Genomic DNA, 22,265 nt, shown 5'->3' with positions numbered 1-22,265 from the left:
AGTTTCCTCAACTATAACATAGGGAAAATATCCTATGAAGATTAAGTGAGAACGTGCAGTCCTCATGCAGAATATGAGAACAACAGTACTTGAACTTTTTCACTCTATCATTATCTCTTTGTTATATGATAGCCTAAAAAGAATAATCAGGGCTTCCCTGGTGGCGCAGTGGTTGAGAGTCCGCCTGCCGATGCAGGGGACACGGGTTCGTGCCCCAGTCCGGGAGGATCCCACATGCCGCAGAGCGGCTGGGCCCGTGAGCCATGGCTGCTGAGCCTGTGGGTCCCGAGACTGTGCTCCACAACGGGAGAGGCCACAGCAGTGAAAGGCCCGCGTACCACAAAAAAAAAAAAAAAAAAAAAGAATAATCAGTGTGATTATTAATACTATTTTGTCTAATGTATAGACTATGCTTTTAGCACTTGATAAACTTACATACTAGCTTAAGTTGAATTCTTAGAAAGTTAAAAATATTATATCTTAGCTCTCCCATATGCCATTTCTGTCCAATATGTCTTTCTCAAAGGTCACCAGTTACATATACTATCCCAAATTTCTGACCTATGCTGATGACAGATCTCCATCTATTGTGATGTCATCCAGTACTTGATGGTAATATTTCACATGATACTTTTTCCTGGCTACAGTTTAAAGAGCACTTCCTGTTTGTAGAGTTAAGCCTACCACATTATCAAAATACGTAACTCAAGGATTACAGTATGACTTCCTGTGATTTTATTTCTATATCGTTGCCTTAAGTAGCAATGAGTAAATCTTCTAAATTATGTCAAAAGACTTCTTGTCCATGAAGCAATATATTCTGCGATCTCATTGACAAAATTAAAAGACCATCCTTGCAGTTTTGGGGTCAGTAGGGATATCACTGTTATGAACCCAGGATTTACAGAACACTGGCAAAAATTCTGAGGTACAGCGACTTGGATCAGTTTGATATACTACTCACAGATTATATTGCATTTGTGGAAAAATCAAGATACTGTTTCAAACTAAATTTTAATCTTGAATTTACTGACATATGTGTGAATACAATTCTGTACTGGGTTTTCGCCAGAAAAGGTAATCCTGACTTTGTGGAATTGCTCCTCAAGAGGACAAAAGACTATGTTCAAGACAGAAGTTGTAACCTGGCACTGATATGGAGGTAATAATCTATATGTTTATGTTGAAAACATAAAAGGAGCAAATTTCTCTTTAGGAGGATATACTACTTCTTTTTTTCTAAAATGTATATGCATACTGACTACATATGGATAAAGAATGCTGTTGATTGCTCATTCATTTGTTCATTCCTTCATTACTTATTCAATAAAATTTCACCTATATGTAAATTATTATGTACCAATAAATTACTAGTGGTTTGCTCTATAAAGCTTATATGTAAGTGTTCAAGGTAATGCAGTGTTACACAACCTAGATTTCTGTAACTAGTCGAAGACATTGTTTTTTGTAATACTGTGATCTCTTCTTTTTGAGAATACTGAGAATGTTTATCTATAAACTATCTAAATTGACTTTCAAAGTATAATTCAGGATATACACACATATCCACTTAGTCATACTTGTTAAACATATTCCCTATTTTTATGTTAAACATTATAAATTTGACTCCAAATTCTCCAAAATTGAACACAGTGAAAGTCAAATACCTGATTCAATCCGCTATAGAACCAAATTTTCACATTGTCTGAACATGTCAATCTAGCTAATGAATACTACTGAGGATCTTAGAATAAAATGTCCAATATGACCTCGTTGTAGTCTGTAATACAGATTTTAAAGTTACTTAGTTTGCACTAACTGCAATTTACTCTTTGGTTTTAGGTATTAGTTTGATTAGAACAGATGTGCATTTATTCATTCATTCAACAAAGTACTTATCACCTTACTATGCATGAGGCACTGTACTAGGTATGATGATAGAACCATGTATTCAGTGAAAAACAAGACAGGTAAGATCAGTTTAAGACTAAACCGATTTAGATTCTGCCTGAAGCAGAGTTGTTTTCTTGATTGTGTATCACTGTGGTGATGGAGAACCACTGGATTACTTTCCTTAATGATAACCCAAGTACAAAAACTGAGAGCTGAAGTCTTCAATATCAATAAATAAAACCCCAAATAGTACTTTTTGGTTGTTTTACGACCATTATATTTGTAACTATAGCAGACATCAGCAGCTTCTAACACTGAGTGTCACTAGCTGGGTTAAGTAGTGCCTATGTGTATCCCTGGCAGGCCCATGGGAAAGAAAAATGAAGTAAAACAAAGGAAGAGAGGATGAGTTTAAAAAAAAAAAAGATTAATGAGGGGCAAGAAGGGAAAACTGAAAGGAATGAAAGGAAAATGAAAGAAAAACATAGGGTGGGACATGATAGAGTGCCATTAAAAACTGCCTTAATAAACTGTTTGAAGATTAACAGATTTTGACTTAGATGCATCCACAAGGTAAAACACATTACAGGCCAATTCTACATACCACAATATCTTTAGGATCTTTCAGATTCACAGAATTTTAAATTCAGATGGAACCTAAGAATTCATTAGCAAACCTCCCCTAACCCTCTTCCTGGGCAGCAACTCCCAGAGTGCATCTCTGGTTGGTGCTCATCTGGTCTCTGACTGAACAACTCTAGTAGTAGTGAGTTAACTATTTCCTGAGGTAAATCATTCCTTTGCCAGGGACCCTTCTCTTTCCTAGCCACTCATTTTCCCTCAAAGATTTTACCCAGTCCCATGACTTTAAATATTACGATATGCCAATGACTCCCACATCTTTATCTCCAGTCATGAGCTCTCCTCTGAGCTCCAGACTCCTCCTATATGAGGCTGTCTGCTCAACATCTCCACAGAGCATCTCAAATTTAACAGAATCAAAACAGAATACTGATCTTACTCACACTCTACCTGCTAACTTGCTCCTTCCCCTGAATCCTGCACTTGATTAATGGCCTCTGTTGCTCAGGCCAAAAATCTAGGATTTATGCTTGCTTCTTCTCTTTCTTTCACAACACATCAGCAAATCTTTTTTATTTTATCTCTAAAATATGTAACAATTAGTTATACTTTTCATCTTCTCTGTTTCTAACCTAGGTGAAGCCACCATTGTCTCTTGCCTAGACAACTCCAATAGACTCCTAAAGAGTCTTCCAGCTTCCACTCTTCCCTCTTACAATCCATTCTTGACTCAGAAGCCTGAGTGACCTTATAAAAATGTAAAATAGGTCATACCACCCACGCTTAAAATCATCCAAAGTTTTCCTACTACAGATGAAATAAAAATCAAACTCAATACCCATTTTTTAAAACTCCCATATGGGGACTTCTGTGGTGGTGCAGTGGTTGAGAGTCTGCCTGCCAATGCAGGGGACACGGGTTCGAGTCCTGGTCCGGGGGGTCCCACGTGACCCGGGGCAACTGGGCCCGTGGGCCACAGCTACCGAGGCCCATGTGCCTAGGGCCCATGCTCTGCAGCGGGAGAGGCCACCGCAGTGAGAGGCCCGCACACCCCAACGAGGAGTGGCCCCGGCTCGCCGCAACTAGAGAAAGCCCACACGCAGCAACAAAGACCCAACGCAGCCAAAAATTAAAAAAAAACAAAAACAAAAAAAACCTCCCATATGATATGTCCCCAAATCCAATCTCCTGAATTCTAATCTCATGTCATTCTCCCCCTTGAACACTATATTCCAACCACACATTGGTTGTCCACTGTCTACTCTTGCTAAAAGTAAGCTCCATGAAAGGAGGAACTTTGACTATTGCTTTAGCTTTGAATCCTCATGTCTAGAACTATGCAGATACACAGCAAGTGGTTAATGAAGATTGTGTTGGATGAAAAAGTGAATTTTTATACAGCTTTATTAGATTCTTCTTCCTCATAGTGCACTGACTTCTGTCTCCATTTCTCCAACTCTGCCCCCAGAGATATAGAGTACAAAGTCTACTCATTCTCTGTCCTGTATGAAAACCTCTCAAATATTTGAACATAGCTATTATGTTCCCATAATGAATACCTTATGTTTACTATTATCTGTTGTTCTTTATTTCCATAGCAGCATGATTCTTTGGTCACCTTCCCCTGTATACACTCCAGTTTGATAATTTCGCTAATCCAATAATGAAGTGTCTAAATAGGTCTCTGGAGGAGAAGAGACAGAATTAATGAGAGAAAGGAACTTAAGTTTGCTCATTTTTGCAATAAACCTGCAAAAATAGATGCCACAGTATGGTAGACTGTAAGTGGATAAAGAGAGATGACATTATTCAGTTAAAATAACAATAATCATTTATTAAGCATTTTCTAAGTACCAGGCACTGTGTTATTTGCTGAGGATATCAAAAACAAAGTAGACATATTTCCTGATTTTGGAGAGCTCACAGACTAGTACGTAAGCCATAAAAAATTATAATTATACTATAAGTTCAAAAATAGAAGCATATAGAGGTAGAAGGAACAGAGGACATCGTTAATATTGGGGAGGAGCAGGTATCTGAGAAGACACTTTAGAAGAGGTGATGTCTTAAATTTATTTTTAAAATGTAAAAATAAGTTTCCCTGTCTTTCCCTTGAAGAAATGTAATCTAGGCAGAGAGAGGCTGACTAAAGCCAAGAGAGATACAAACATATTGTACCCAGTGACTACAGGCAATTCAGCAATTGCTAGAGAGTGAGATGGAAATCAGGTAATAGTGACAGATAAGGCCTAAAAGAGAGCCCTTGAAGGACCTTTGTAGGCCATACCAAGGAATTTGAAATTGATACCACGTGTGATGCCCAATCAGTGAAGGTCTTTTCAGACTCAGAGGATGAAAAGATTCATCAGCTCCCATTTGAAGACTGGACTGTGGTAAGGGAGGGTGCAGCTAGAATTAGGGAGACTAGTTAGTAGACTGCTCAAACACTCCAGGTAAAATGGCAGGTCCAGAATTTCTGTAGAGGAAGGGTTGAGGGAAGCAATCTGATTGAAAAGAGGGAGGTGGTTAGAGGAGGTGCTTGAAACTGAATTTGCATAGCATGCCCAGTGTGCTAACTAAGATTACATGTGTACTTATAATAGTTTTGGGGGAAGAACTAATCTGCTCTACCACCATCCCCCCCAATCCCTAGGTAAATTATAATGAGGACTTAAACTAAAAACAATAGCAATAAGAGAAAAGGAAAAGGAGAGATATTACTAAATAGAATAACCAGGCATTACAGTAGGTGATTAGAAGTAGAAACTGAAAGAGAAGAGTTACTCTTCAGATTTCTAAATTTTGAGACTCATTGATTATTGTATTAGCTTCCTTTTGCTGCTGTAACAAAGCTGCCACAAACTTAGTGGCTTAAAATAATATAAATTTATTATTTTATAGTTCTGAAGGTCAGAGTCCAAAATGAGGCTACAAGGGCTAAAATCAAGATGTCACAGGGTGGGTTCCTTCTGGAGGCTCTAAGGGAGAGCCTTAGAGGGCTCTAGCTAGATGCTCTAGCTGCCTTTGCCAGCTTCTAGAGCTGCCTACATTCCTTGGTTCATGGTCTCTTCCTCCATCTTCAAAGCCAACACTGCACTCCTATCTCCTTCACTGGCTCTGCTTCTATCATTCTCTGACATCTCTTATAAGGACTCTTGTGATTATACTGGGCCCACCTGGATAATTTCGCACCTCAAGATCCTTATCCTAATTACATCTGCAAAATCCCTTTTGCCATATTGAGAGGCTATTTCAGTCTACCACAATGGTCATGCCACAAATCTATCAAAATTATTACAAGAGACTACAAAGTCAGTTTTGGATGCATGTGTTTGCATTGCCTAAGGGATATCCAGGTAAAGATGTGCAGTAGGTGGCTATTATGTAGTGTCATCCTTGATGTCTCTCTTTTACATTGCACATCTTAGTCTGTCAGGACATCTGCTGAGTCTACCTTTAAACAATATACAGAATTTGATCATCTCCACTGTTATCACCTAAGCTAAGTGATTTCTCTCCTTCTATCCCATAACAAATTCTCAATAATAACAAATTCTCAATAAAGGTGAGATCGTGCTGCTTTTTTTACTCAAGATCTCCAGTGGCTCTTCCATTCCATTTAGAGTAAAAGATGAAGTTCTTACAGTGATCTGCAAGGCTTTATACGATGTGACATCCCATTACCTCTGTCCTCATTTCTTACTACCCCTCACCCTTTTCACACTTTTAGCCACACAGCCTCCCTTACTCTTCCTTCACCACCCCAGGCACACTCTCCTGCCTTAGGGTTCTTAAATGGCCAAATGGCTAACTTCTTCATCTCCTTCTTCTTTACCTAATGTCACATTTCAGTAGAGCCCTCTCCTATAACCCTATTTAAAATTTGAAAATGCCAAAAGTTCAGGACCAGACACTTTCATGAATTCTACCAAACATTCAAAGAAGACTTAATCCTTCTCAAACCGTCCAAAAAATTGAAAAGGAAGGAATGCTCCCAAACTCATTCTATGAGGCCCACATTAGCCTGATACCAAAGGCAGATAAACACACTTTGAAAAAAATAATTAAATAAAATAAAATTACAGGCCAATATCCCTGATGAACACAGATGCAAACATCCTCAACAAAAGAATAACAAACCGAATTCAACAATACATTAAAAGGATATACACCATGATCAAGTAGAATTTATCCCAGGGATGCAAGAATGGTTTGATATGTGTAAATCAATCAACCTGATACACCACATTAACAAAACAAAGAATAACACCATATAATCATCTCAATAGAGACAGAAAAAACATTTGACAAAATTCAACATCCATTTATGATATAAACTCTCAATAAAGTGGGTATAGAGGGAACATACCTCAACATAATAAAGTCTATATATGATAAACTCATTGTTAACATATTATTCAATTGAAAACCTGCAAGCTTTTCCTCTAAGATCAGGAACAAGAAAAGGATGCCCACTATCACCACTTTTATTCAACATAGTATTGGAAGTCCTAGCCACAGCAAATCAAAAAAGAAAAAGAGACAAATTTGGAAAAATTGGAAAGAAAAAAGTAAAACAGTCAGTATTTGCAGATGACATGATACTATATAGAGAAAACCCTAAAGAGTCCACCAAAAAATTATTAGAATAAACGAATTCAGTAAAGTTGCAGGATACAAAATCAATACAGAAATCTATTGCATTTCTAAACGTTAGCAACTATCAGAAAGAGAAATTAAGAAAACAATCCCATCTATAATTGTATAAAAAGAATAAAACATCTCGCAATAAATTTAACCAAGGAGGTGAAAGACCTGTACTCTGAAAACTATAAGATATTGGGACTTCCCTGGTGGTGCAGTGGTTAAGAATCTGCCTGCCAATGCAGGGGACACAGGTTTGAGCCCTGGTCTCGGAAGATCCCACATGCTGTGGAGCAACTAAGCCTGTGCGCCACAACTACTGAGCCTGCGAGTCACAACTACTGAGCCCGCGAGCCACAACTACTGAAGCCCTAGCACCTAGAGCCAGTGCTCCACAACAAGAGAATCTACTGCAATGAGAAGCCTGCACACTGCAACGAAGAGTAGCCCCCTCTTGCTGCAACTAGAGAAAGCCTGTGTGCAGCAACAAAGAGCCAACACAGCCAAAATAAATAAATACATAAACTTACCACAAAAAACCCTATAAGATATTGATGAAAGAAATTGAAGATATTGATGAAATAAATGGAAAGATATACCATGCTCATGGATTCAAAGAATTAACAGTTAAAATGTCCAAACTACCTAAAGCAATCTACAGATTCAATGCAATCCCTATCAGAATAACAATGGTATTTTTCATGAAACTGAAACCAATAATCCTAAAATTTGTGTGGAATCTTGAAAGACCATGAACAGCCAAAGCAATCTTGATAAAGAAGAACAAAGCTGGAGGTATCATGCTCCCTGATTTCAAACTATACTACAAAGCTATAGTCATCAAAAGTATATAGTACTGGCACAAAAACAGACACATAGATCAATGGAACAGAATAGAGAGTCCAAAAGTAAACCCATGCTTATATGGTTAATCAATTTATAACAATGGAGGCAAGAATATACAACGGGGAAAAGACAACGTCTTCAATAAATGGTGTTGGGAAAACTGGACAGCTACACATAAGAGAATCAAACTGGACCACTTTCTTGCACCATATACAAAAATACACTCAAAATGGTTACAGACCTAAATATAAGACCTGAAACCATAAAACTTCTAGATGAAAACATAGTATGCAATTTTACATCAGTCTTTGCAATATTTTTTTGGATATGTATCCTCAGGCAAGGGCAACAAAAGCAAAAATAAACGAATGGGACTACATCAAACTAAAAAGCTTTTGGAGAGCAAAGGAAACCATCAAAAAAATGAAAAGGCAACCTATTGACTGGGGAGAGTTATGTGCAAACAATATATCTAACCAGTGGTTAATATCTAAAACATATAAAGAACTCATACAACTCAATATTATAAAAATCAAATTTAAAGAGGCACAGGGGACCTGAATAGGTATTTTTTTCCAAGGAAGACATACAGATGGCCTATAGATATGTGAAAAGATGCTCGACATCATTAATCACCAGAGAATTGCAAATTAAAACCATAATGAGGGCTTCCCTGGTGGCGCAGCAGTTGAGAATCCGTCTGCCAATGCAAGGGACATGGGTTTGAGCCCTGGTCTGGGAAGATATCACATGCCGTGGAGCAACTAAGCCCCTGCACCACAACTACTGAGCCTGCGCTCTAAAGCCCACAACAAGAGCAACAAAGACCCAACTCAGCCATAAATAAATAGATAAATAAATAAATAAATAAATAAATTTATAAAACCACAATGCGATATCACCTCCCCCCGTCAGAACACATATTATCAAAAAGACAATCAATAAGTGTTAGTGAAGGTGTAGAGAAAAGGGAACCCTTGTGCACTGTTGGTGGGAATGTAAATTGGTGCAACCACTATGGAAAACAGTATGTAGTTTCCTCAAAAAAATTAAAAATAGAGTTACCATATGATCCAGCAATTCCACTTCTGGGTATTTATGTGAAGAAAATGAAAATATTAATTAAAAAAGATACATGTACCCCTATGTTCCTTGCAGCATTATTTACAATAGCCAAGATATGGAAGCAACCTAAGTATCCATCAGTAGATGAATGGATACAGAAGTGGTGTCTGTGCATATATACATACATACAATGTATTATTACTCAGCCATACAAAAGAATAAAATCTTGCTATTTGTGACAACATGGACAGATGTAGAGGGTATTATGCTACGTGAAATAAGTCAGATAGAGAAAAACAAATACTGTATGATTTCACTTACACGTGGAATCTAAAAAACAAAACAAATGAACAAACAAAACAAAAAGGAAACCGACTCAGATACAAACTGTTGGTTTCACGGCAGGGGTGGTATGGAATTGAGAAAAATAGGTGAAGGAGATTAAGAGTTACAAACTTTTAGTTATAAAATAAATAGGTCATGGGGATGTAATTTACAGCATAGGGAATATAGTCAATAATGTTGTAATAACTTTGTACGGTGATAGATTATTGTGGTGATCAATCCATATTGTGTATAAATATCAAACCACTATGTTATACACCTGAAACCACTATAATATTGCATGTCAACTGCACTTAAATTAAAAAAATAAAAAAATAAAATTGAGAAATGCCCTCACTGCACCTTCCCAGCACTTCCATACTTCTTATCCTGCACTACTTTTTCTTTTTCCCAGAATACCTATCAAACCTTCTAACATATTATAAAATTGGCTTGTTGCCTATGTTCATTCTGTTATGTATTGTCTGTTATCCCTCACTACTATATTAGCAAGAAAGCGGCATCTTTGTTTTGTTCATTCATATATCCCAAGTACCCAAAAGGGTGCCTGGCATACAGTATGCATTCAGTAAGTATTTGTTGAATAAATTAACAGACAGTAGTTATCATGTTATGGTCATAGAGGAAATTGCCTGAGAACAATGAATCAGATGAAAATTAGTCAAAACACCACATCTACTTTACCTAGATGTTGAGGGCAGAGGAAGAGGAATCAGTGAAAGAGGGTTGATAATGAATAGTCAAAGAGGTAGATGCATAACTTGAAGAGAATGGTCCCACAGAGTCATGGGAAAACATCTCAAGAAAGTCAAGTGTGTCAAATATCAAAGATAAAAGTATTATGAAGAAAGGTCTATTAAATTGGCAGCTGGAAACCGGAAGAGAAATGCTAGGAAAATTTTTAGAAATAATTATTATAGCTACAAAATGGAATCATTCCCTGCATGTCTATATGGAAATATTATGTCCCATTTCATAAGTGCATATATGACAGGTTTTCAGATACAGAGGGCTCAGTTCATTAACCTCACATTTAAAAATTGATTCTTGCTTTGCTTGCCTCATTCCATCCATATAAGTACTGTAATAATTAACTGTCAGGACAGATTAAGCAAATTTTGGTTTACAATAACATGATCTTTAAACATGAGGATTAATTATATGTCATTTGGGTACAGACTAGACTTTTGAATCTCATTTTAAACCTATTTGAGTTTTAGTTATGTTTTCAACATTTTTGGTCCAAAATATCTTCTACAGTAATGTCAATCTTAATATCTTAAAATCAACTAATATCTCAAAATCTTAACAAGGGCCACTTACAGTATTTTTTGTCCCCTAAGTCCCGTGAATTCCCATACTTATAAGTCTCTTAAGGCAAATATCTTCTTAAGAGTTAACAAGATGAATAAATTAGCTTGCTTTTGAAAATGTTAAATGATTGCGCTTCACTAAAATTCTGATTAGGCCCAAAAGCTACAAAATAACTTTAAAATTAATAATATTTTTCAGGATAATGGTAAAAAATCAATTAACATATATTTGAGTATGTACTATGGGCCAAGCATTGTTCTAGGCATTTAGGGATATAAAAGTGTATTAGGGGCTTCCCTGGTGGCGCAGTGGTTGAGAGTCCGCCTGCCGATGCAGGGGACATGGGTTCGTGCCCCGGTCTGGGAAGATCCCACATGCCGCGGAGCGGCTGGGCCCGTGAGCCATGGCCGCTGAGCCTGCGCATCCGGAGCCTGTGCTCCGCAACGGGAGAGGCCACAACAGTGAGAGGCCCGCGTACGGCAAAAAAAAAAAAAAAAAAAAAAAAAGTGTATTAAACAAAGAGTATTTGCCCTGTTGAACTTAAAATTTTATAGTTTATCTTGCCCACGCACTGATTTTGAAGATAAGAAAATGAAATATTAGAGACATTAAGCAAGCTGTCCAAAATGATAAGAGCTTAATGGAGCTATGTACAAAGTGCCATAGAGTTTATTAGACAGGGTCTTATACGATGAGTAAGACTTGTCCCAGAATTGAAAATGGAAGGGAAGAACATATACAAATCAAAGAAATGTAAAAGAGTTGAATGCAGTGGTGATTTGGGAAAGTGAATACCAACAATCAGGAGAGGGAATGTAGAAGTAGTTTAGAAGTTGAATTTTGGATATGTGTTGGAAGTATTTGTGAAAAAGATGAGATGTTCAGAACAATATTGATCTGGAGATGACTCTAGGAGAGAGTGTATATATATTTTATACAGAGTTAGAAGGATATATATAGTGTCACTGGTAGAGTGATGACAAAAATCCCACTTCTTAATTTCTAAAACACTATTCTGCACTGCACCACACTATTTTCTTTTTTTAATCACAAAATCTTGGCATTTCAGAGCTCAGTGAAGCTTTGGAGATAAACTAGTTGGTCTAGTAATTTTCAAACTGTACTTTTTTGAGCTCCTGACAAGAGAATCACCATATGGGAGGTCTCTAGGACCCCAAATACACTTCAACCAGAGAACTTATCTAATACAAATGATGTATTTTATATAGCTAGTTCTTGCATAACAATATTCCAGTATTGGTTTATGTTTGTAAATGAAACATTCTTTCCAATCTTTTTACTGCCAAACACCTACTATGACCTTCAAGTCTTAGATCCAGGATAACCTACAGGCAATGACTAACCCAGGTAGAGTTAGGTGTCCCTCCTTGGTGTTTCTACAGTTCCCCAATCATGTTTCTATCATAGCAATGATCACCTTGTACTGTATTTATTGAATTACTTGTTTGTTTCCCTTACTAGACTATATTAAGCATCTTGAGATCAAGGACTACATCCTTCATCTTTGCATATCTAGTACTCAGTACACTCTAGACAAGCCAGTGTTAAATAAATTAGTTAATGAATGGATGAGCAAATGAATACATAAATGCATGAGGAAATGGAGACTCAAAGAAGCTGACTTATTAGTTAGGAGAACTAAAACCTAGAACCTAGAACCTCTAAATCTCTATTGTTTTTAGCACTATACCACGTTGCCTCCCATCTTAATTATTTGAAATCTTAAAGTTCTTTTTGAATAATGCTTTTCTTGCTAGGCATAATTATCCGAAACTAATATTTATAGTTTGTATGCTGTTCTGCAGAATATATTAGTATTTTATTAGATCAATCAAGAGAATTCCAGAGACAAGGACCATGAATAAAATTTCCCTTTTTTTATCCTAAAAGCCATGTCTACTTGGCCAAATCAAAGCTTGATAATTCATACAAAATTCCCTGTGGCTGATTCTACCATGTCCTATCTACATATACTGACCAATTCAATAGCAAACATAAATGTCTATTAAATGAAACAACTGCAAGAACTATACACAATTAGAAAAAAATAACATTTTCATTTCTGTCATAAGGGAGGAGAAATTTTCAAGTCCAGTCATCACACAGCACTCCAGGAAAAACAAGATTTCAGAGAACTCTCAAAACTCTACTGAAGAAGGCAAATTAAATTCTGTCCTTGAGGGACCTGATATGACCCTCATCATAATTTACATTTCTTCAATCTGAAAATACCAACTCTGATTTTATTAAAGTGAAAAAATAGAATTAAGGTAGCTGCACTTGTTCCTTTTCAGTCTAATTTTCAAACTCAATTCAATCTCAAGCCTGATACGTGATCAAGAACAACAAAAACAAAAGGGTCACAGAACTCTATTCTATTAAGAAAGTGAAATAAAAAAAATCTGTCCCTCTTTTCCATTTTAGATTTTCCAGAGCTATATCAGTTTCATAATATTAGTTCTAATCACTATGGATTTCTCAAATGAGAAACAGAATTGCTATTACTAAAACTAAACACTTTCCACACATTGTAAATCTTTTTGTTTGTTTTTACAAGTGTAAACGGGATTTAAGTGTGTAGTACAGTTTTCTTATTTTTTGACCTTCAGGTTGGCCTAGATTCGGAGTGGAAAATTCTTTTTAAGACATACTATATATAAAGGAGAAGTTACATTAATGTTATTTAAGATATTTACTATTTAAGATAATACTATTATTTTCTCTTTACTGTTAAGACAAAGTTTTTACCACATTTCTTAATTTTATATTCAATGAGGCTTTTCTTGTTTGTCTGATTCACAGAACTTTCACACCAGTATACTGTCCAAGCCCATTAAGTGGAATCACACCTCTACTTTACGTAGCTCAGACGAGACAATCCAATATCTTAAAAATACTCCTGCAATATGGAATTGTAGAAAGAGAAAAAAAACCTATCAACATTGTGTTAACAATATTGCTCTACCCCTCAAGAGTGAGAATAATGGTTGATCATGAACTGGTAAACATCCAGGAAGATGCCAAAACCTGTTTAGTGCTTTGTTCCAGAGTGCTTTCTGTCATTTCAACCAGGGAAATAGAGGTAAGCAAAATATTGTACTTTGGGTGTGGGCTCAAATATTGATCAATTTTAAGATAAAATTGTGAGACAAGAATAAAGTTAATTTTTCATCTATCAAACCAGTGAATCACTGAGTATATGCTTATAAATTAAAAACAGGCAAAATTCTAATTATCTTGAACATTTAGCTCTTTTATTTCATAATTTTATGTCTTCTAAATATGAAATAATTTTTTAAAGTTAGTATAGTTTTAGTAGTTATTAAGTAGATGTATATTATTATTACATTCTAATTACATAATAATCTGTTTATTAGGATTTCTATGTCTCAAAAACAGAACAGGGCTTCCCTGGTGGCTCAGTGGTTAAGAATCTGCCTGCCAATGCAGGGGACACGGGTTTGAGCCCTGGTCCGGGAAGATCCCACATGCCGCAGAGCAACTAAGCCTGTGCACCACAACTACTGAGCCCACGAGCCTAGAGCCTGTGCTCCGCAACAAGAGAAGCCACCGCACTGCAACGAAGAGTAGCTCCCACTCACCGCAACTAGAGAAAGCCCACACACAGCAACAAAGACCCAACGCGGGCAAAACTAAATAAATTTAAAAACAAAAACAAAACAGAACAAATTAAACTTTTAACAGATTTCTTTTCCAATAGAATATTGTAAAATTAAAGTTACATTTCTCTCCACTATAATCACATACCAAGAAACATATTTTCCTTTTCAAAATTCCTGAACAATTTTAAGCATGAAAATATAAAGGCTTTAAATATTTGCTCAATTGAAAATATCTATCCCTCAGAAATGTGAAGAGTTTCTCCTTGATAAGGTTTAAAAAAAAAATCAACCACATGAAGGGCATGTTTATCCTGTCAAAATGAACTGCAAGTTTCAGCATCAAATTGTATCATGTCTATTAGTATCAAGAAATAAGTCTAAGATAGACAACTGATGGGAATATACTGTACAGCACAGGGAACTCTACTTAATGCGCTGTAGTGTCCTAAATGGAGGGGATATATGTATATGTATAACTGTTTCATTTTGCTGTGCAGTAGAAGCTAACACAACATTGTAAAGCAACTATACTCCAATAAAAATTAATTAAAAAAAGAAATAAGTCTGCATAAGGTAAAGAAAGCTACCCCTATAAATTTAAACCAGTCAAAGTACCAAGGAATCTAGCAGTTCCCCTTATCTTTAAAGGTGTGACTTCAGAAATAAACTCCTAAGATATATAGTTCTGCTGGGTCTTTAATTTTTTTAAGCTTTAACAATGCATATCAATCAACCATGCCTGGGCCAACTGTAAGAACAGCAAATTCGTCAAATTATTTTGGCAACCAATTTTTTTAAAGCATTTAAAAAATTTATTTTATTTATCTATTTTTGTCTGCATTGGGTCTTCGTTGCTGCGCATAGGCTTTCTCTAGTTGTGGCGAGCGGGGGCTACTCTTGGTTGTGGTCCACGGACTTATTGCGGTGGCTTCTCTTGTTGTGAAGCACAGGCTCTAGGTGTGTGGGCTTCAGTAGTTGTGGCTCATGGGCTCAGTAGTTGTGACTCACAGGCTTTATGGTGCAGGCTCAGTAGTTGTGGCACACGGGCTTAGTTGCTCCGTGGCATGTGGGATCTTCCTGGACCAGGGCTCGAAGCTGTGTCCCCTGCCTTGGCAGGCAGATTCTTAACCACTGTGCCACGAGGGAAGCCCTGGCACCAATTTTTGTTGCTATTTTTTGTTGTTTTTGTTTTTGTTTTTATGACTGCACCACATGGCATGTGGAATCTTAGCTTAGTTCGCTGACCAGGGATTGAACCCGCGCCACCTGTACTGGAAGCACAGACTCTTAACCACTGGACCACCAGAGAAGTCCTTGGCAACTAATTTTTAAAACAAAACAATTAAAAAAAATTTTTTTGCTTCTTTATATATACAATGGAATATTACTCAGCCATAAAAAGAAAAGAAATTGAGTTATTCGTAGTGAGGTGGATGGACCTAGAGACTGTCATATAGAGTGAAGTAAGTCAGAAAGAGAAAAACAAATACCGTATGCTAACACATATATATGGAATCTAAAAAAAAAAAAAAAGGTTCTGAAGAACCTAGGGGCAGGACAGGAATAAAGATGCAGACATAGAGAATGGACTTGAGGACACGAGGAGGGGGAAGGGTAAGCTGGGACAAAGTGAGAGAGTGGCATGGACATATATAAACTACCAAATGTAAAATAGATAGCTAGTGGGAAGCAGCCACATAGCACAGGGAGACCAGCTTGGTGCTTTGTGTCCACCTAGAGGGGTGGGATAGGGAGGGTGGGAGGGAGACACAAGAGGGAGGAGATAGGGGGATGTACATATATGTATAGCTGATTCACTTTGTTATACAGCAGAAACTGACACACCATTGTAAAGCAATTATACTCCAATAAAAATGTTAAAAAAAATTTTTTTTGCTTCTTTAGTAATTTGCTTGTCCTTGTCCAGTGTTAGTCCTGCACAATTTTTATAGGACATATCGATTCTCAACCAGGTCTATGAATGCTATTGCTGAGGTACACTCAAAATAGAAGAGTACTAGGAGAGAATGAGTTGATCAAAATCACCTGAGTGGCAAAGACGTTAAAGCTGGATTCCAATCAATTTCAGCTTAATAAGTGAAGTAGCATTGAGCAATAAGGTGAAAAATGGCATAAAAACCAGCTTAAAGAACTCTAAATAACCCTGCTTTTCATTTCCACATTTGCCAGTTTTACTGTAAATATACATTTAGATATCTTTACTTCTAGACCACAGTTCTGTGATTGCAGAGGCTATGTGTATTTTGCGTAGTCTAGCAATTATCCCAAGCACCAAGGTCAATGCTGAGTATACATGAGATATTCTTTAAATAATTGTTTACTGAACAATGAAAAATTATATATCATTTAAGTTAAAGTGTCATGTAGTCTGTAGAGTGTAGGTTCTTCTGGAGAAGTACCTCTATAACACAGCAATGTTTTTTACTTCTAAATCAGCCTAATAACATTTGGCTTCTAGAACTAAATCTTTAAAAGGGTAGCTTATCTAAAACGTAAAAAGTTATTTTAATGTGTATGGGCCTCTTGTTAGGTCTTCTCATGATTCAGCAGCATGTAGTTTTACTCTACAATGGCTGGAATCACCTGGTGGAACTTTTAGGATTTATGTTGTCTGTGCCCAACACCACACTAACTAAATCAGAAATTCTGGAGTAGAACCTCAGCATTAATATTTTCTAAAGTCTCCTAGATAATTCCAGTCAAACTGGTCAAATTGGCAACACTACGCTAGAAGAAGCTAATAAACCATAAGTGTATGATCTGTCTAAAATTAAAAACATACAGATTCACTGTTGTAAGAAATGTTTTATATCCTTAGACATATTAAACATTATATATGATTGTGAGAATAAAATGGGAGTAAAAATTCTTGCCTCAAGTGAAAATGTTTTAGAAAAAATATTATACGGGTTAAATAAATTTAAGATACATTTTGTGAATTCAAATAAAACAATTAAAGTGTTTATAATTTCCCTTTTCCCTTTTCTTTAGATGCAGCTAAGTTTAGGAAGACGTCCAATTATTTCAAATTGGCTGGACTACATTCCTTCAACAAGATACAAAGATCCATGTGAACTATTACATCTTTGCAGAATAACCATCAGGGCTCAACTACTGACCAACAATATGCTCCCAAATGGAATATTTTCACTTCTTATTCCTGTTCGTCTACAGAACTACCTGAATTTAGAAAGCTAATGCACATCTTTTTCTTCATTCTTTTAAGGACGCTCACTGTTGTATGGTTTAGAAGTTAATAAACTATTAACTTCACACCAATTTTTACTGCATTGAACATTCCATTAGAAAATATATTTTCACATGACACCCTAAATGAATCACTTTTAAATTAACATATGGCTCTACCCATTAACTTTCTATACAGTGCAACAAATTATTTGCATTTTAAAAATATTTTAGATTTATGCTTTTATTCTGTTTTTAAAAGTTGTTTTCGGCCTTAGAGCATTCTTGTTACTTGTGGAAAATCTGGTCATATTAATATTGTTAACTCTGAAGCTCTTACTTTTAGTATATCCTAAGTTAGGTAAATATTATTTTATATTTTATATCCATAATAACAAATGTTTATTGAGTTATTTTGCAAAGAAAACACTGTGTTTGGTAGTAGGGAATAATTAATGAAATTAAGAGGTGATCCCTTCCTTGAGAGAAGAATTTATAATTCTGTAGCATCCGTGGTCACAAATAACACAAGGTAAAGAATTAGTCAACTAAAGTGTTGGGAATAGGATGACAGAAATGGATTATATTTGTACATAATTAGCCTTAAGTTACAACGTGGAGCTTGGGTGTTTTGGTATGTGATACCCCTTCTAGCCCAGCAGTATTTTTTTAATGAGATATAATTGTGTAAAACAAAATAGTTTCAGGTATATAACAGAATGATTCAATAAATTTATATACTGTGAAATTATCACCACAATAAGTCTAGTTAACACCCATAATCACACAGTTACAAGTTTTTTTTTCTTGTGATGAGAACTCAAGATCTATTCTCTTAGCAACTTTCAAATATATAATACAATATTATTAACTATAGTCACCATGCTGTACATTACATATTACATGCCCATGACTTATTTATAACTGAAAGTTTGTACCTTTTGATCACCTTCACCCATTTCATCTACCCCAAATTATATGCATTTTAATACAAAAAAGAAACAATTTTGACCCAACATCACATCAAAATGAAACTATTATCAGTTAAATCTGCATATCCTTTGGTTACAAAGAAACTTGTTATCTTAAAAAAATTAGAATGTATTCTACAACAATTTTTTAGCTCTTTGCTTTTTGAATATCTAGGGTATTAGACTGTTCTCTATAAAACTATGTGGTCAAATTGTTGCAACATAAAGATGAGAACTGGAAGATAATTCTCCATGGGTCTCTCATATTTCCACCTGTCTTATGAGCAGAGGAACTGTCTTACTCTTGACTATCTTTTTAAGGATGTTTGTATAGTGAGCAGCCTTAGAAGATAGAGATAGTGGCTCCCTCTGAGCAGAGGTCAGGTTTGCTCAATATATAATATAATAAAGGCAATGTCTTCCTCTGGGGAAGTGATCAAGGAGGTTTGCTTGAAGCTCATTTTAAAAGCCTGGTGCTTCCCAAGCTTGGGATTCTTCAGCTATAACACCAATCCACTGTGTGCACATCTACCTGGACAACTACACATCTTAGAGGATGGGGGTACATGGAACCAACACAAACAAGAAGCTCATGTTGCATGCTGTGCCACTAGTAATAAAGTTCTTCGTTTCTGACCCAGTCTTTTGTCTTGTGACAGAAAAAAGTATGGTAAGCTAAACTGCTAGTTTGCAAGTTAAGGTAAAAATCTTAGACACTTCACAGTCCTTGACAATGAGAATCTGTTCCCCACCTCATCACTGCATTTAGATCTATTTCAGTAGAGTATGGTAGACAGTATCCATCCTCACTATCTGCAATCTGGGGACTATCAAAATTTTGACAATTCATAAGAAAAGGGTATTCATTTTGGTCCTATAGTAAGACAAAACAATTGTGTGATTTAACTTTCTAAAGAACAGAATGGAAATAGCCAAGTAACAATATAACTAGATCACTTGCTTTTCCTCTCCTTCCACGTTCGTTCCCTTAACTGCATTCCAGGGTTGGATTATAGAAATGCTTATATATTACACTTAAACTACATTTAATTATGATTGAGCATATTTTAAGCTCATAAGTATATAGGGAGTTCAAACAACACACTATGTATTAATATTTGAATATTTTACCAGTAGCATATGATAACTTAGTTGGAAATATGTGTTAACATGAAGAAAGTTAAAAAAAACCCTTAATCTAGTTTATAAAGAAAAACTAGATTGCTGATCCAGATGAAGTGATTCTTCTGGGCAAATATTTTAGCAACTCTTTTTACATTTATTCCCTAATTTCCATCCACTCCAACAGAGCTTAATGAATTTTATCTAGTCATCACTTCTACTGAACATGGCTCATACCTATGCTAGAGAGTGGGCAACAAGCAGCACCTAAATTTCTGGAACTTCTTTCTTCTTTTTTTTTTGGGGGGGGGGCGCCATGTCACACGGTTTGTGGGATTTTAGTTCCCGGACCAGGGGTCAAACCCGGGAACCTGGCAGTGAGAGTGCCGAGTCCTAACCACTGGACTGTCAGGGAATTCTTTGAAACTTCCTTCTACTGGAATTCTTATTATTTCCATATTTCTCAACATGGTTGATGGCATCACCACCTAGAATCATATTTAACTCTTCCCTTCTGTATTAATTTGCTAGGGCTGTCATAACACAGTACAAAAATTAGTTGGCTAAAACAACAGTAATTTATTGTCTCACAGTTCTGGAGCCCAGAAGTCTAAAATTGAGGTGTTAGCACAACCACAAACCCTCTGAAAACTGTAGGGGAATCCTTCCTAATTTCTGGTGGTTTTCCAGCAATCTTTGGTATTCCTTGCCTTGTAGATGTATCACTTCAATCCTCTACCTTCACATGGCATTCTCCCTGAGTCTCTGTGTCTTTACATGGCAATCTTCTAATAAGGACACCAGTCATATTGGATCAGGGGCCCACCTTATTCCAGTATGACCTCATCTTAACTAATTAATTATCAATACATTTGAAATGATCCTATTTCCAAATAAGGTCACATATTGAAGTACAGGGGGTTAGGACTTAACAAATCTTTTTCAAGGGGACACAATTCAATCCATAACACCTTCCCCTCACTAAAAAATCGGATAAGTCATGAATCGCTAAATCTGGTTAATCAGCACTAAATCTCCTTAATATCTTTCAAATCAATGTCTTCTCTCCTCCACCAGCCACTCCATCCTCTCCATTCTCCTCCTTTACACACACACACACACACACACCCCTGTTCCATTCTGTTTCTACCCTTAATCATCAATTCTCTTCTGAACTACTGAGTTTCTTAAACTATCTCATCTCCTTGGTTTCAACCACACATCCCAAAACCATTTATGCTACCACCCAGATGATCCTTCTAAAATGGAAATCTTATCATGTTATTCCTCTACTACCACCACCACCACCCTCTTCCACTCTCCAGCAACAGACCTTAAAACTCTTCAGTCATCTAAAGGAGAAACTGATATAAAGCCCTTACTTCATCTTTTTGCCACTCTCATACGCACTCTATCCCTCAGCTAAACCAAGCTGCTTACTGTTTCACATCTCTTTGCTTTTACATATGCTGATCCTTATCTAAAGTGCTCTTCCCTTCCTGAACACTTGACATATTTTACTACCTTTTAAACTCCCTTGACCCACAAAGAACTGTAAACATTTTTTGTGCTACTACCCTTCTTATGTTCCTCTATTATCGTACTTAACACATGGTGTTCCAACCCTACTACATGCGTTTTTTTCTTAACTACACCTGAAAAGCCTACCTCAAGGTCAGACATCTTTTGTGCGCCTAGCACCTAGTACGTAGTCTGTTCCATAATAAATATTATTGAATTATATTTTTGGTAGTTTTTTACCAAACACTGAAACTTTTGCTTGAAGGGAAAGATTTAAAAATGTGCTACCAGAGAGGTTAAACTAAAAAGCAGCTAAAAAATAATTTAGGGGCCTCCCTGGTGGCGCAGTGGTTGAGAGTCCGCCTGCCGATGCAGGGGATACGGGTTCGTGCTCCGGTCTGGGAGGATCCCATGTGCCGTGGAGCGGCTGGGCCCGTGAGCCATGGCCGCTGGGCCTGCGCGTCCGGAGCCTGTGCTCCGCAACGGGAGAGGCCACAACAGTGAGAGGCCCGCATACCGCAAAAAGAAAAAAAAAAAATAATAATAATAATTTAGGAAAAAGAAAGATTTTTAAAAATCGCTGCTTGCTAAAGAATGATCAGAATAGCTTTAAAATATTTTAAATGCATACTCACCACATATCTATTAGAATGGCTAAAAAAATTTAAAAACTGACAATACACCAAGTACTAAAGAACATGTGGGACAACTGGACCTCTCATACATGGCTGACAGGAATGCAAAATGGTATAAGCCCTCTGGAAAAGAGTCTGCAGGCTTCTCATGAAGTTAAATATACACTTACAATATGACAGGGTCATTCCACTCCTATTTAACCTAGATAAATTAAAACTTAACACTCACACAAAAATCTGTACACAAATGTTTACACAGCTTTATTCATAATCACCAAAAACTAGAAACCTAAATGTCCTTCAGTGAGTGAATGGATAAACTGTGGTACATACAAACAGTGGAATACCAGGCAGCAATTAAAAGGCACAACCAAATGGATAGATTCTAAAGTACATTATGCTCAGTAAAAGAAGCCAGTCTCAAAAGGTTACGTGCTATATGACTGGCAAAAACAAAACTATAGGGAAGGAATGCT

General features: G+C 36.5%; 1 protein-coding gene across 1 annotated transcript; it reads left to right on the top strand.

Moving 5' to 3' along the window:
- Positions 1-764: 764 nt before the first annotated feature.
- Positions 765-17,552, top strand: ASB17 (ankyrin repeat and SOCS box containing 17; the record flags this gene model as incomplete). The annotated part of the gene is given in 5 exon segments (XM_082616304.1): positions 765-806; positions 810-872; positions 876-1,162; positions 13,513-13,792; positions 17,346-17,552. Coding segments are annotated over 5 exon segments (879 nt in total).
- Positions 17,553-22,265: the final 4,713 nt, after the last annotated feature.

Source organism: Mesoplodon mirus, assembly GCF_964341445.2.
Source record: "Mesoplodon mirus genome assembly, chromosome: 3".
In the NCBI taxonomy this organism is placed as follows: domain Eukaryota; kingdom Metazoa; phylum Chordata; class Mammalia; order Artiodactyla; family Ziphiidae; genus Mesoplodon; species Mesoplodon mirus.
This window is presented reverse-complemented; position numbering and strand designations above follow the sequence as displayed.